The following is a 14,210-nucleotide window of genomic DNA, read 5'->3' as shown; positions in this document are numbered from 1 at the left end:
ACAAACACCAAATTTCTAATGCATAGTGAAACCAGGTCTAAATCATGTATACCTTAGATCACACCTGGGGGTGAGAACCCTTTTTAAAGTAGACCTGCAATGAAATAAATGTGGTCAGATCTCAGAAAGAAATAGCTGATATGTATTTATAAGACCCTTATGAATGCAGTAAAGTGAATCTGTAAGCCCAAATTTGTAATTCAGCGGAGAAATCTTTGTTTAAAAATGACAAATTTGCAGCTAAAATTTGGCCCTCAGCAAAAACTGTTTGTACATCCGGGTCATTGCAGTGACGTCCGGCAGAAGACGGAGCGTTCCCGCCTTCAGTCCGATCCTGCATTGAAATTGATTTTATCTGTTAATAATGTTACTGTTATACACATCCTGGTTTCAGCATCCAAAAGTAAGCTGCAATGAATGTGAGATACAGCTCTGCATGCTCAGATCAGCGGCGAGCAACATCGACAGCAGGCGCCGTTCTTCCCCGATGCCTCGCTCTCTGCCTCCACTGCGCTTACCAAGTCTGCGTGCTTGGTAAACACTGAAGTGAGCCACTCACACCGCCCGTGTCTGCTGTGCAGCCGCATCACCTCTCTGTCTACTGAATGGAGGTGCAGCCAACATGGCAAAAGTCCAGAGACTACGCTTGCTGTTTTGATGCGGAGCGGCCGGTGACACCTGTTGCTGCAAGGACAGACTTTCTGCAGTGCCGCACGTCACGGTAATCAGAGCCGCAGAGCTCCATGGCTGCTGAGATAGGTTTATATCTTTTTAATGACTTGGATTCTTTGCGGGTCCCGCCGTCGTAACCTGCGATGGTAACACCGGAGGCGAAAGACAGTAGCTTTTCAATGCGACACCACTCAGTCAAACAGGTATATGAAAAAGTCCCCCAAAATAATTTTCAAGCACAAATAAAAGAAATGTGTACTCACCAAACGTGCCGCAAGACAATATGAAGTTTTAAAAAAAAGTAGATCCTTCCGTATAAGACAAGAAAAAGGTGCAGATGCAAACTGACGTAAATCCACAAATTACAATTGGCGCAATGCATGCTGGGATAGGGTCTTTTCCCTGACGTCTCGGCAGCGTCCCGGATGGTACGACAGTTTTGAGGAGGGCTAAATTTTAGCTGTAAATTTGTCATTTTTAAATGAAGATTTCTCCAGTGAATGACAGATCTGGGCTTGCAGATTTACTTTACTACATTCAGAAGGATCTTATGTGTAAATATAAGTCATTTTTTGGTCCAAAGATCTGACTGCATTTATTTCAATGCAGGTCTACTTTAAAGTTGGGGGAGCAATATTGAGTTGGGGGGTCTGGGGGACCAAATTGCACCATTTTTCTAGAAAATGGTGCAATTGCACCCAGACCCCCCAACTCAATATTGCTAGCTTTCAAGCTCACCTCTCTTTTTAAAGAATTTGGTTAGCAGCTGCTTTCCCTCATTTAGTTTTCTTTCCGTCCTTTTTTCTCTTCTTTTTTGAAATCCGGACTTTGATTTTTTAGGAAAGACATTTTATTTCAGCCTAAACACTAGGGCTGCAACTAACAATTATTTTACTAATCAGTTCATCGGTCGATTATTTTTTCAATTTAATCGTTTTTTTGTTTTGTTTTGTTTTTTTTTACTTACATGTGAGGTTTGCCATTATTTCTTTGAGTTATTATTAAAAGGCCTTTATCACGCAACATCAACGTTTGACCTTATAATAAAGTTATGATGTTAAATTCTCGTCAAAAACATACCTGGAGTAGTGTTTTGTTTTATTTTGCACATACATACACTCAACAAAAATGTAAACGCAACACTTTTGGTTTTGCTCCCATTTCGTATGAGATGAACTCAAAGATCTAAAACTTTTTCCACATACACAATATCACCATTTCCCTCAAATATTGTTCACAAACCAGTCTAAATCTGTGATAATGAGCATTTCTCCTTTGCTGAGATAATCCATCCCACCTCACAGGTGTGCCATATCAAGATGCTGATTAGACACCATGATTAGTGCACAGGTGTGCCTTAGACTGTCCACAATAAAAGGCCACTCTGAAAGGTGCAGTTTTATCACACAGCACAATGCCACAGATGTCGCAAGATTTGAGGGAGCGTGCAATTGGCATGCTGACAGCAGGAATGTTAACCAGAGCTGTTGCTCGTGTATTGAATGTTCATTTCTCTACCATAAGCCGTCTCCAAAGGCGCTTCAGAGAAGTTGGCAGTACATCCAACCAGCCTCACAACCGCAGACCGTGTGTAACCACACCAGCCCAGGACCTCCACATCCAGCATGTTCACCTCCAAGATCGTCTGAGACCAGCCACTCGGATAGCTGCTGAAACAATCGGTTTGTATAACCAAAGAATTTCTGCACAAACTGTCAGAAACCGTCTCAGGGAAGCTCATCTGCATGCTCGTCGTCCTCATTGGGGTCTCGACCTGACTCCAGTTCGTCGTCGTAACTGACTTGAGTGGGCAAATGCTCACATTCGCTGGCGTTTGGCATGTTGGAGAGGTGTTCTCTTCACGGATGAATCCCGGTTCACACTGTCCAGGGCAGATGGCAGACAGCGTGTGTGGCGTCGTGTGGGTGAGCGGTTTTCTGATGTCAATGTTGTGGATCGAGTGGCCCATGGTGGCGGTGGGGTTATAGTATGGGCAGGCGTCTGTTATGGACGAAGAACACAGGTGCATTTTATTGATGGCATTTTGAATGCACAGAGATACCGTGATGAGATCCTGAGGCCCATTGTTGTGCCATACATCCAAGAACATCACCTCATGTTGCAGCAGGATAATGCACGGCCCCATGTTGCAATGATCTGTACACAATTCTTGGAAGCTGAAAATGTCCCAGTTCTTGCATGGCCGGCATACTCACCGGACATGTCACCCATTGAGCATGTTTGGGATGCTCTGGATACGACAGCGTGTACCAGTTCCTGCCAATATTCAGCAACTTCGCACAGCCATTGAAGAGGAGTGGACCAACATTCCACAGGCCACAATTGACAACCTGATCAACTCTATGCGAAGGAGATGTGTTGCACTGCATGAGGCAAATGGTGGTCACACCAGATACTGACTGGTATCCCCCCAATAAAACAAAACTGCACCTTTCAGAGTGGCCTTTTATTGTGGGCAGTCTAAGGCACACCTGTGCACTAATCATGGTGTCTAATCAGCATCTTGGTATGGCACACCTGTGAGGTGGGATGGATTATCTCAGCAAAGGAGAAGTGCTCACTATCACAGATTTAGACTGGTTTGTGAACAATATTTGAGGGAAATGGTGATATTGTGTATGTGGAAAAAGTTTTAGATCTGTGAGTTCATCTCAACAAAATGGGAGCAAAACCAAAAGTGTTGCGTTTATATTTTTGTTGAGTGTACATCACCGACACACCATAAAGAGATTTCTATCAGGTTTAGATGCCTACAGCAACTATCTCAACCACTGACAACATATTACAGCAAGAGACCACAAAAGCATTTTAAAGGCCTGATGAAAGTGTAATATGTTATATTTAATTAGATATTTTCATGAAAAAAAGACACATATGTGCAGTTTACTGCATTTTATTTTTTTCTTGTGTAAAAACACAGCTTAGATGTGGTCTGATCGAAACAAATTGTCATTAAACTTAAAAAAACAGGGATGAAGTGGAGGTTTAAGAGTCACTAGGTGTTCACAGGAAACACTTATTTCTATATTTATGTTCATTGTTAGTTGGTTTAATCTTTTCTGTTTTGTTTTATCAGATTCTTGTTGTCCATTTCTCTAAAACTGTATTGTGGCATTATTACTTATTATTACTATTATTGTTGTTGAGCAGGGGTGGTGGCCAAGTGGTTAATGTGCTTGGTTTCAGTTCAGAAGGTTCCGGGTTCAAATCCCACCCCTGCCACATTGCTCCATGTAATGTGGAGTTGCGTCAGGAAGGGCATCCGGCGTAAAACCTGTGCCAATTCAACATGCAGATCTACCTTGGATTTGCTGTGGCGACCCCGAGTGCAAACAAGGGAGCAGCTGAAAGGACTTACTATTACTATTATTGTTGTTGTTGCTATTATTATTTATATATAAATAAAAATAAATGAAAAAAATATTACAATTTGTAATACATTTGACTCTTTTACGACAACAAACGCTGAGCCATTAATTATTATACAGAAAAATGTGCTGACAGCTGCAACAGCTTAATGCTAACTTCAACATTGAAAACGCCATAGACATGCTAACGCGTTAGCATCGGTCCCGTTTTTAAGTTATAAAATACATCTGTCAACTGTTTCAGAAGACCATAACAGGTCAGATTAACAAAAAAAGGTAAATATTACTCACAGACATATGCCCTTTTGGGTTTTAGTGGGGAAAAATTAAGATAAAGCAAAAAAAAAAAAAAAAAAAAACCTGAATCAACAAATCGATTAGTTGTTTCAGCACTACTAAACACCTCCTCTTTCTGTCAGATCCCGTTTGGGATGTGTGTGTATGAGTGTGTGTGTGTGTCTGTGGGGGTGGGTGGGTGGGGGGTGTCGCCTGTGCGCCTGGACTAAACCATTGTACAACTGTGCAGGGGTGGAAGGGCCCTCAGAGATCTTTTAATATTACTGTTAGAGCAGAAGTATGTTTTGCAACATTTATACATTCATTCTAATTACGAATTGTATGGACATTAATAACATGCAACACAAAAATGTATTTAATGCCAGTTTTTTGTGCCCCCCCATGCTCTGGACCCTTTACCCCCCCCCCCCCCCCCCCCCAGTTCAACGCCCCTGCTTGCTGTACATTTAACACCATCTGCTTTATTTAAATATGCTACAGAAGAGCATACGTGTTTTCCGCTTATTTTTCTTAACCATCTTCAACTGTAGTTGAAGAGTTGATGTGTCGCCGTGACAAATAAGTTTCTCGTTCCAGTGAACGACACAGGCAACAAGTCTGTAAACTTAATGAGTGACCAGAGACCACCGATGCAAGAGGCACAATGTCAATATTTTTGACAGCGATACCACGAACGAGGAACAAATCCAGGGTATTTGCACTTATGTGTGTCAAACCCTCAATGCATTGCTGGAATCTTAATACATCTAAAATGTCCATAAATGATTTGCAGAGGGACTCAGAAGGCTAATTTATATGAATGTTGAAGTCACCAACAATGGCATAAACTCACCAAATTCATCTAAGAAATCAGAATGTGGGCCTGGGGGCCTACATACCGTGACACAATAACATGGTTGATTTTTATTCTTCTGACCTTGGCTGTACGTCGTATTCTGGGCAGAGCAGAGAGTCCAGTGTTCAAACTAATAATATTTTAGACCCCAAACAGCCAGATTCATGAATTAGAGAAACACTTCCACCTTGCTTCGTATCATGACTAAATCCCATCTCACCAGAGCTCATAAACCAAAGCAAACCGGCTCTCCGGTCACACTTGTATGATCGCCTTTATTTTTGTTTGCATGAAGGCGAGGTACCACAGGACATGCGCAATGCTGCTAAGACAGTAGTGTGACAGGGGTGACTGTAATAACTACCATGGGATCTCACTCTTCAGTATCATTGGTAAGGTGTTGGGTTGTTCTTGCTAGACTACAGGTGTTAGTGGACTGCTTGTATCCTGAGTAACAATGTGGTTTTAGATCAGGGAGATCGACCATCGAGTGATTTTCTCTGTGCGGCAGCTCCAGGAGAAATGTTGAGAACGGTGCCAGCCCATCTATCTTGCCTTTGTTGACCTCACATAAGCATTTGATCTCAACAGCCGCAGCGGGCTATTCGAAAGACTCCAGAAGACTGGCTGTCTGGTATCATCAAGTCCTTCCACACAGACAGGCAGCACACAGGCAGCTTTCATGGGGACACATCAGAACCCTTCAACATCCCCAGTGGAGTAAAGCAAGGCTGTGTGCTTGCCCCCAGCCCTCTTCAGAATATTCTTCTCCCTACTTCTAACCTATGTCTTCCAGCCTTCTTCCGACAGTGTCTATGTCCACACTCGCCATGATAGCAAGCTCTTCAACCTGGCCCGTTTATGTGCTAAAACCAAAATGACTTGCATGCTCATCAGAGATCTGCTGTTTGCCCATGACGCTGCACTTGCAAGTCACACTTCAGATGGTCTCCAGCGTCTCATGGACCACTTCTCATATGCATGCAGAGAGTCTGCCCTCACTATCAGTATGAAGAAGACTGAGGTCATGGCCCAGGATGCACCAACCCCCAGTGATCTTGATAGATAACTCCCCAGCAGCTGCTGTTGAAACCTTCAAATTCTTAGGCTCCACCACATCCAACAATCAGTTATTGGAAGCAGATATCAATGCCCATATTGGCAAGGCAGCAATGGACATGTCAAAACTGAGAGAGAGTGTGTGAAAACAAGAACTTGAGGCTGCACACAAAGATGCTTTATGACAATGAGACATGGTCAACCTCTGCCAGACAGGAGGCTTGGCTCAACACCTACCATATGAGATGCATCTGCAAGATTCTGGGCGTCACATGGCAGGACAAAATCACAAACACAGAGGTCCTAAAGCAGAGCAAAGATGACATCCATCTTTGCCATGCCCAACGAGTGATACCTACACTGTCTTGGACACGTGTCGAATGAACAAAGGTGACCTTCCAAAGGACCTGCTGTATGTTCAGTTTGAACATGCCACACGCCCCACCGGCCATCCACATCTTCGATACAAGGACACTTGCAGAAGGGACTTTCAGGCTGCACACATTGATGCTGACACATGGGAGTTTACAGCATCAGATTGCTCCTCGTGGAGACGAGCTGTGAGGGCTGGCATTCAAACGGCTGAGAGATCGCTACAGCAAGCAAAGTGTTTGAAGCACAAGATGTCAACAACAAGTGATACAACAGGCTCCATCTGTGATGAATGCTCCAGAGACTGTCACTCAAGGATTGGCTAACATAGTCACCACATATGTTGCTCCAGGCGCAATCCATCGTCGTCAGGGACAGACGAGGCCAGTGAATTTACTATTATTAGGTGGATAAGGGAATACCTTAAGTTTGTGAAGCAGCTTCGGATAACTTGTGATTTGGCGATATATAAATAAACTGAATTAGTCACTATTATTGGTGACGAACCGATGAGACAAACTGGAACTTGGCCCCGTCCTTCCAACCACTTTGATGGGAGCTGTACGACAGCATGTGTCCACTTGGGGAAAGAGTGTACTCACAGCTCCTGTGTGCATGCAGAAGGCTTTTCCATGCGATGTCCCTCCTTTAGCAGCTTGAAGAGTTCCTCCACAGGGATCCCAGGGTACGGAGACCCACCGAGGGTGAAGATTTCCCACAGCAAGACTCCAAATGACCACCTGGAGAAGTGATTCAAACAACAAATGAAACAGCTCGTTTAAAGATAATACAGAATACTGCAGTACTATTTGAAGATTACATTAGAGATAGATTATATAGAACTTTATTGATCCCTTGGGAAAACTCCCTCAGGGAAATTGAGTTTCCAGTAACATTGTATTGCAGTACACAGGGTAAGATGCACACAGAGTATCAAAATGAATGTAAAAAAGAAAAACAGTTTGCAAATATAAATATAAATACACAATAGAAATACCAGACATACTGATCAATACTGGTTTACTGGCTAAGAAACATTAAAAGAATGTATATATATATATATAGAGAGAGAGAGAGAGAGAGAGAGAGAGAGAGAGAGAGAGAGAGAGAGAGAGAGAGAGAGAGAGAGAGAGTATGTAAAGAGAGAGATTTTTTTTTTCATAATTTCCTCAATAAACAGCCAAAAAATGTATGAAGGTACACTGTCTCCTGTTCAATCAGTGATAAACTGAGGAGCCCTTAAATCAATGCTTGAGCCCCACCCACAACATTTGTGATTGGACAGATCAATCTGCGATGCAACCATGAATGTTGATGAGAAGTTCAGATTTTAGTTATGTGGAGAGAAACCTGCACCCTTGAGGAGAGGACTGCAAAGAAAAAAAAAACACTATACAGCGAAGTGAAGCATCCCTGAAGATATCAGCAGAAGAAAGATGTTTAGTGCTACTCACACATCACTTTGATGTGTATAGATGCGGTCAAATAAAGCTTCAGGGGCCATCCACTTCACAGGCAAGCGACCCTGAAAAAGGTTGAAAGGTCAAACATGGAAACATCCTAACAACTTAAATTTCTACTGATATTCTAGAAGACAAAATGTTATATTGGGCCCTTTCATCAAGTTACATTTGTCATCTTTTTGTAATAGTCGATGTGGTGGATGTCTCGAGCCAGACCGAAGTCAGCGATCTTCATCACGTGATCATCTGCTACCAGAACATTCCTGGCTGCGAGGTCCCTGTGAATACACTGCAGAAAGGACAGGATCAGATTTAGATTCTGATTCTATTGAAGAGGCAACAACACAACATAAAGCTGGGCTCTGACATCCAACATGCAACTGTGTTCCTTTGCGGCGGTGGGGAGGAGTGTGTGTGTGTTTAAATAATCAAATTCATAAGTGAGTGTATTCTATGCTAAAGTAGTGGTATAGAACACAGTGAGCAAGTGGGAACACTCTTAGCATGTTTAAAAAAATTTGTGAAATGGGATGCATTGTGGTCCACAAAAAGTGAATAATCAGCTGTAATTTGTGTAGATACAGGTCATATGCATCATTTACTTTGAATGTGGACTTGGTTGCTCAGTTATTTTGATTCCAGGCTACAATTAAAGGCTAAAATTTAAATACAGTGCAGATTGTTTTCTGTTTTGGAGCCAGCAGTGAGCAATTCCATTGCAGCGGCATGTAAACTGACAACCATGTCTATATCTACAGTAGTGTTCAGAAAAATAGTAGTGCTATGTGACTAAAAAGATTAATCCAGGTTTTGAGTATATTTCTTATTGTTACATGGGAAACAAGGTACCAGTAGATTCAGTAGATTCTCACAAATCCAACAAGACCAAGCATTCATGATATGCACACTATTAAGGCTATGAAATTGGGCTATTAGTAAAAAAAAGTAGAAAATGAGGTGTTCACAATAATAATAGTGTGGCATTCAGTCAGTGAGTTCATCAAATTTGTGGAACAAACAGGTGTGAATCGGGTGTCCCCAATGTAAGGATCAATCAATCAATTCAATCAATTTTATTTATATAGCGCCAAATCACAACAAACAGTTGCCCCAAGGTGCTTTATATTGTAAGGCAAGGCCATACAATAATTACGTAAAAACCCCAACGGTCAAAACGACCCCCTGTGAGCAAGCACTTGGCGACAGTGGGAAGGAAAAATTCCCTTTTAACAGGAAGAAACCTCAAGCAGAACCAGGCTCAGGGAGGGGCAGTCTTCTGCTGGGACTGGATGGGGCTGAGGGAGAGAACCAGGAAAAAGACATGCTGTGGAGGGGAGCAGAGATCAATCACTAATGATTAAATGCAGAGTGGTGCATACAGAGCAAAAAGAGAAAGAAACAGTGCATCATGGGAACCCCCCAGCAGTCTAAGTCTATAGCAGCATAACTAAGGGATGGTTCAGGGTCACCTGATCCAGCCCTAACTATAAGCTTTAGCAAAAAGGAAAGTTTTAAGCCTAATCTTAAAAGTAGAGAGGGTGTCTGTCTCCCTGATCTGAATTGGGAGCTGGTTCCAGAGGAGAGGAGCCTGAAAGCTGAAGGCTCTGCCTCCCATTCTACTCTTACAAACCCTAGGAACTACAAGTAAGCCTGCAGTCTGAGAGCGAAGCGCTCTATTGGGGTGATATGGTACTATGAGGTCCCTAAGATAAGATGGGACCTGATTATTCAAACCCTTATAAGTAAGAAGAAGAATTTTAAATTCTATTCTAGAATTAACAGGAAGCCAATGAAGAGAGGCCAATATGCTCTCTCCTTCTAGTCCCTGTCAGTACTCTAGCTGCAACATTTTGAATTAACTGAAGGCTTTTCAGGGAACTTTTAGGACAACCTGATAATAATGAATTACAACAGTCCAGCCTAGAGGAAATAAATGCATGAATTAGTTTTTCAGCATCACTCTGAGACAAGACCTTTCTAATTTTAGAGATATTGCGCAAATGCAAAAAAGCAGTCCTACATATTTGTTTAATATGTGCATTGAATGACATATCCTGATCAAAAATGACTCCAAGATTTCTCACAGTATTACTAGAGGTCAGGGTAATGCCATCCAGAGTAAGGATCTGGTTAGACACCATGTTTCTAAGATTTGTGGGGCCAAGTACAATAACTTCAGTTTTATCTGAGTTTAAAAGCAGGAAATTAGAGGTCATCCATGTCTTTATCAATCAATCAATTTTCAATCAATTTTTTTTATATAGCGCCAAATCACAACAAACAGTTGCCCCAAGGCGCTTTATATTGTAAGGCAAGGCCATACAATAATTATGTAAAACCCCAACGGTCAAAATGACCCCCTGTGAGCAAGCACTTGGCTACAGTGGGAAGGAAAAACTCCCTTTTAACAGGAAGAAACCTCCAGCAGAACCAGGCTCAGGGAGGGGCAGTCTTCTGCTGGGACTGGTTGGGGCTGAGGGAGAGAACCAGGAAAAAGACATGCTGTGGAGGGGAGCAGAGATCGATCACTAATGATTAAATGCAGAGTGGTGCATACAGAGCAAAAAGAGAAAGAAACAGTGCATCATGGGAACCCCCCAGCAGTCTACGTCTATAGCAGCATAACTAAGGGATGGTTCAGGGTCACCTGATCCAGCCCTAACTATAAGCTTTAGCAAAAAGGAAAGTTTTAAGCCTAATCTTAAAAGTAGAGAGGGTGTCTGTCTCCCTGATCTGAATTGGGAGCTGGTTCCACAGGAGAGGAGCCTGAAAGCTGAAGGCTCTGCCTCCCATTCTACTCTTACAAACCCTAGGAACTACAAGTAAGCCTGCAGTCTGAGAGCGAAGCGCTCTATTGGGGTGATATGGTACTACGAGGTCCCTAAGATAAGATGGGACCTGATTATTCAAAACCTTATAAGTAAGAAGAAGAATTTTAAATTCTATTCTAGAATTAACAGGAAGCCAATGAAGAGAGGCCAATATAGGTGAGATATGCTCTCTCCTTCTAGTCCCCGTCAGTACTCTAGCTGCAGCATTTTGAATTAACTGAAGGCTTTTTAGGGAACTTTTAGGACAACCTGATAATAATGAATTACAATAGTCCAGCCTAGAGGAAATAAATGCATGAATTAGTTTTTCAGCATCACTCTGAGACAAGACCTTTCTGATTTTAGAGATATTGCGTAAATGCAAAAAAGCAGTCCTACATATTTGTTTAATATGCGCTTTGAATGACATATCCTGATCAAAAATGACTCCAAGATTTCTCACAGTATTACTAGAGGTCAGGGTAATGCCTGTAAGACAATCCTGCAGTTTAGCTAATTAGTGTGTGTCCTCTGGCTTCATGGATAGATAAAGCTGGGTATCATCTGCGTAACAATGAAAATTTAAGCAATGCCGTCTAATAATACTGCCTAAGGGAAGCATGTATAAAGTGAATAAAATTGGTCCTAGCACAGAACCTTGTGGAACTCCATAATTAACCTTAGTCTGTGAAGAAGATTCCCCATTTACATGAACAAATTGTAATCTATTAGATAAATATGATTCAAACCACCGCAGCGCAGTGCCTTTAATACCTATAGCATGCTCTAATCTCTGTAATAAAAGTTTATGGACAACAGTATCAAAAGCAGCACTGAGGTCTAATAGAACAAGCACAGAGATGAGTCCACTGTCTGAGGCCATAAGAAGATCATTTGTAACCTTCACTAATGCTGTTTCTGTACTATGATGAATTCTAAAACCTGACTGAAACTCTTCAAATAGACCATTCCTCTGCAGATGATCAGTTAGCTGTTTTACAACTACCCTTTCAAGAATTTCTGAGAGAAAAGGAAGGTTGGAGATTGGCCTATAATTAGCTAAGATAGCTGGATCAAGTGATGGCTTTTTAAGTAATGGTTTAATTACTGCCACCTTAAAAGCCTGTGGTACATAGCCAACTAACAAAGATAGATTGATCATATTTAAGATCGAAGCATTAAATAATGGTAGGGCTTCCTTGAGCAGCCTGGTAGGAATGGGGTCTAATAGACATGTTGATGGTTTGGATGAAGTAACTAATGAAAATAACTCAGACAGAACAATCGGAGAGAAAGAGTCTAACCAAATACCGGCATCACTGAAAGCAGCCAAAGATAACGATACGTCTTTGGGATGGTTATGAGTAATTTTTTCTCTAATAGTTAAAATTTTATTAGCAAAGAAAGTCATGAAGTCATTACTAGTTAAAGTTAAAGGAATACTCGGCTCAATAGAGCTCTGACTCTTTGTCAGCCTGGCTACAGTACTGAAAAGAAACCTGGGGTTGTTCTTATTTTCTTCAATTAGTGATGAGTAGTAAGATGTCCTAGCTTTACGGAGGGCTTTTTTATAGAGCAACAGACTCTTTTTCCAGGCTAAGTGAAGATCTTCTAAATTAGTGAGACGCCATTTCCTCTCCAACTTACGGGTTATCTGCTTTAAGCTGCGAGTTTGTGAGTTATACCACGGAGTCAGGCACTTCTGATTTAAAGCTCTCTTTTTCAGAGGAGCTACAGCATCCAAAGTTGTCTTCATTGAGGATGTAATACTACTGACGAGATACTCTATCTCACTTACAGAGTTTAGGTAGCTACTCTGCACTGTGTTGGTATATGGCATTAGAGAACATAAAGAAGGAATCATATCCTTAAACCTAGTTACAGCGCTTTCTGAAAGACTTCTAGTGTAATGAAACTTATTCCCCACTGCTGGGTAGTCCATCAGAGTAAATGTAAATGTTATTAAGAAATGATCAGACAGAAGGGAGTTTTCAGGGAATACTGTTAAGTCTTCAATTTCCATACCATAATTCAGAACAAGATCTAAGATATGATTAAAGTGGTGGGTGGACTCATTTACATTTTGAGCAAAGCCAATTGAGTCTAATAATAGATTAAATGCAGTGTTGAGGCTGTCATTCTCAGCATCTGTGTGGATGTTAAAATCGCCCACTATAATTATCTTATCTGAGCTAAGCACTAAGTCAGACAAAAGGTCTGAAAATTCACAGAGAAACTCACAGTAACGACCAGGTGGACGATAGATAATAACAAATAAAACTGGTTTTTGGGACTTCCAATTTGGATGGACAAGACTAAGAGTCAATCTTTCAAATGAATTAAAGCTCTGTCTGGGTTTTTGATTAATTAATAAGCTGGAATGGAAGATTGCTGCTAATCCTCCGCCTCGGCCCATGCTATGAGCGTTCTGGCAGTTAGTGTGACTCGGGGGTGTTGACTCATTTAAACTAACATATTCATCCTGCTGTAACCAGGTTTCTGTAAAGCAGAATAAATCAATATGTTGATCAATTATTATATCATTTACTAACAGGGACTTAGAAGAGAGAGACCTAATGTTTAATAGACCACATTTAACTGTTTTAGTCTGTGGTGCAGATGAAGGTGCTATATTATTTTTTCTTTTTGAATTTTTATGCTTAAATAGATTTTTGCTGGTTATTGGTGGTCTGGGAGCAGGCACCGTCTCTACGGGGATGGGGTAATGAGGGGATGGCAGGGGGAGAGAAGCTGCAGAGAGGTGTGTAAGACTACAACTCTGCTTCCTGGTCCCAACCCTGGATAGTCACGGTTCGGAGGATTTAAGAAAATTGGCCAGATTTCTAGAAATGAGAGCTGCTCCATCCAAAGGACGCCGTCTCTCCTAACAAGACCAGGTTTTCCCCAGAAGCTTTGCCAATTATTTATGAAGCCCACCTCATTTTTTGGACACCACTCAGACAGCCAGCAATTCAAGGAGAACATGCGGCTAAACATGTCACTCCCGGTCCGATTGGGGAGGGGCCCAGAGAAAACTACAGAGTCCGACATTGTTTTTACAAAGTTACACACCGATTCAATGTTAATTTTAGTGACCTCCGATTGGTGTAACCGGGTGTCATTACTGCCGACGTGAATTACAATCTTATCATATTTACGCTTAGCCTTAGCCAGCAGTTTCAAATTTCCTTCAATGTCGCCTGCTCTGGCCCCCGGAAGACAACTGACTATGGTTGCTGGTGTCGCTAACTTCACATTTCTCAAAACAGAGTCGCCAATAACCAGAGTTTGATCCTCGGCGGGTGTGTCGTCG

The 14,210-nt window shown here is 41.8% G+C and overlaps 1 protein-coding gene across 1 annotated transcript in view; it reads right to left on the bottom strand.

Moving 5' to 3' along the window:
- The window catches only part of LOC117505953 (fibroblast growth factor receptor 1-A-like), a gene marked incomplete at its 5' end in the record, with an annotated part of 94,118 nt that overhangs the window by 37,134 nt on the left and 42,774 nt on the right, over positions 1-14,210 (bottom strand). Inside the window, 3 exons of the mRNA XM_034165494.1 lie at positions 7,227-7,364; positions 8,079-8,149; positions 8,254-8,376. Coding sequence (XP_034021385.1) covers positions 7,227-7,364; positions 8,079-8,149; positions 8,254-8,376 — 332 coding nt within the window. The remainder of the gene's footprint in view (positions 1-7,226; positions 7,365-8,078; positions 8,150-8,253; positions 8,377-14,210) is intronic.

The sequence above is a fragment of the Thalassophryne amazonica genome, unplaced genomic scaffold (assembly GCF_902500255.1).
Source record: "Thalassophryne amazonica unplaced genomic scaffold, fThaAma1.1, whole genome shotgun sequence".
Classification (NCBI taxonomy): domain Eukaryota; kingdom Metazoa; phylum Chordata; class Actinopteri; order Batrachoidiformes; family Batrachoididae; genus Thalassophryne; species Thalassophryne amazonica.
Note: the sequence above shows the minus strand (reverse complement) of the source record. Positions and strands in the feature narration are given on the sequence as shown.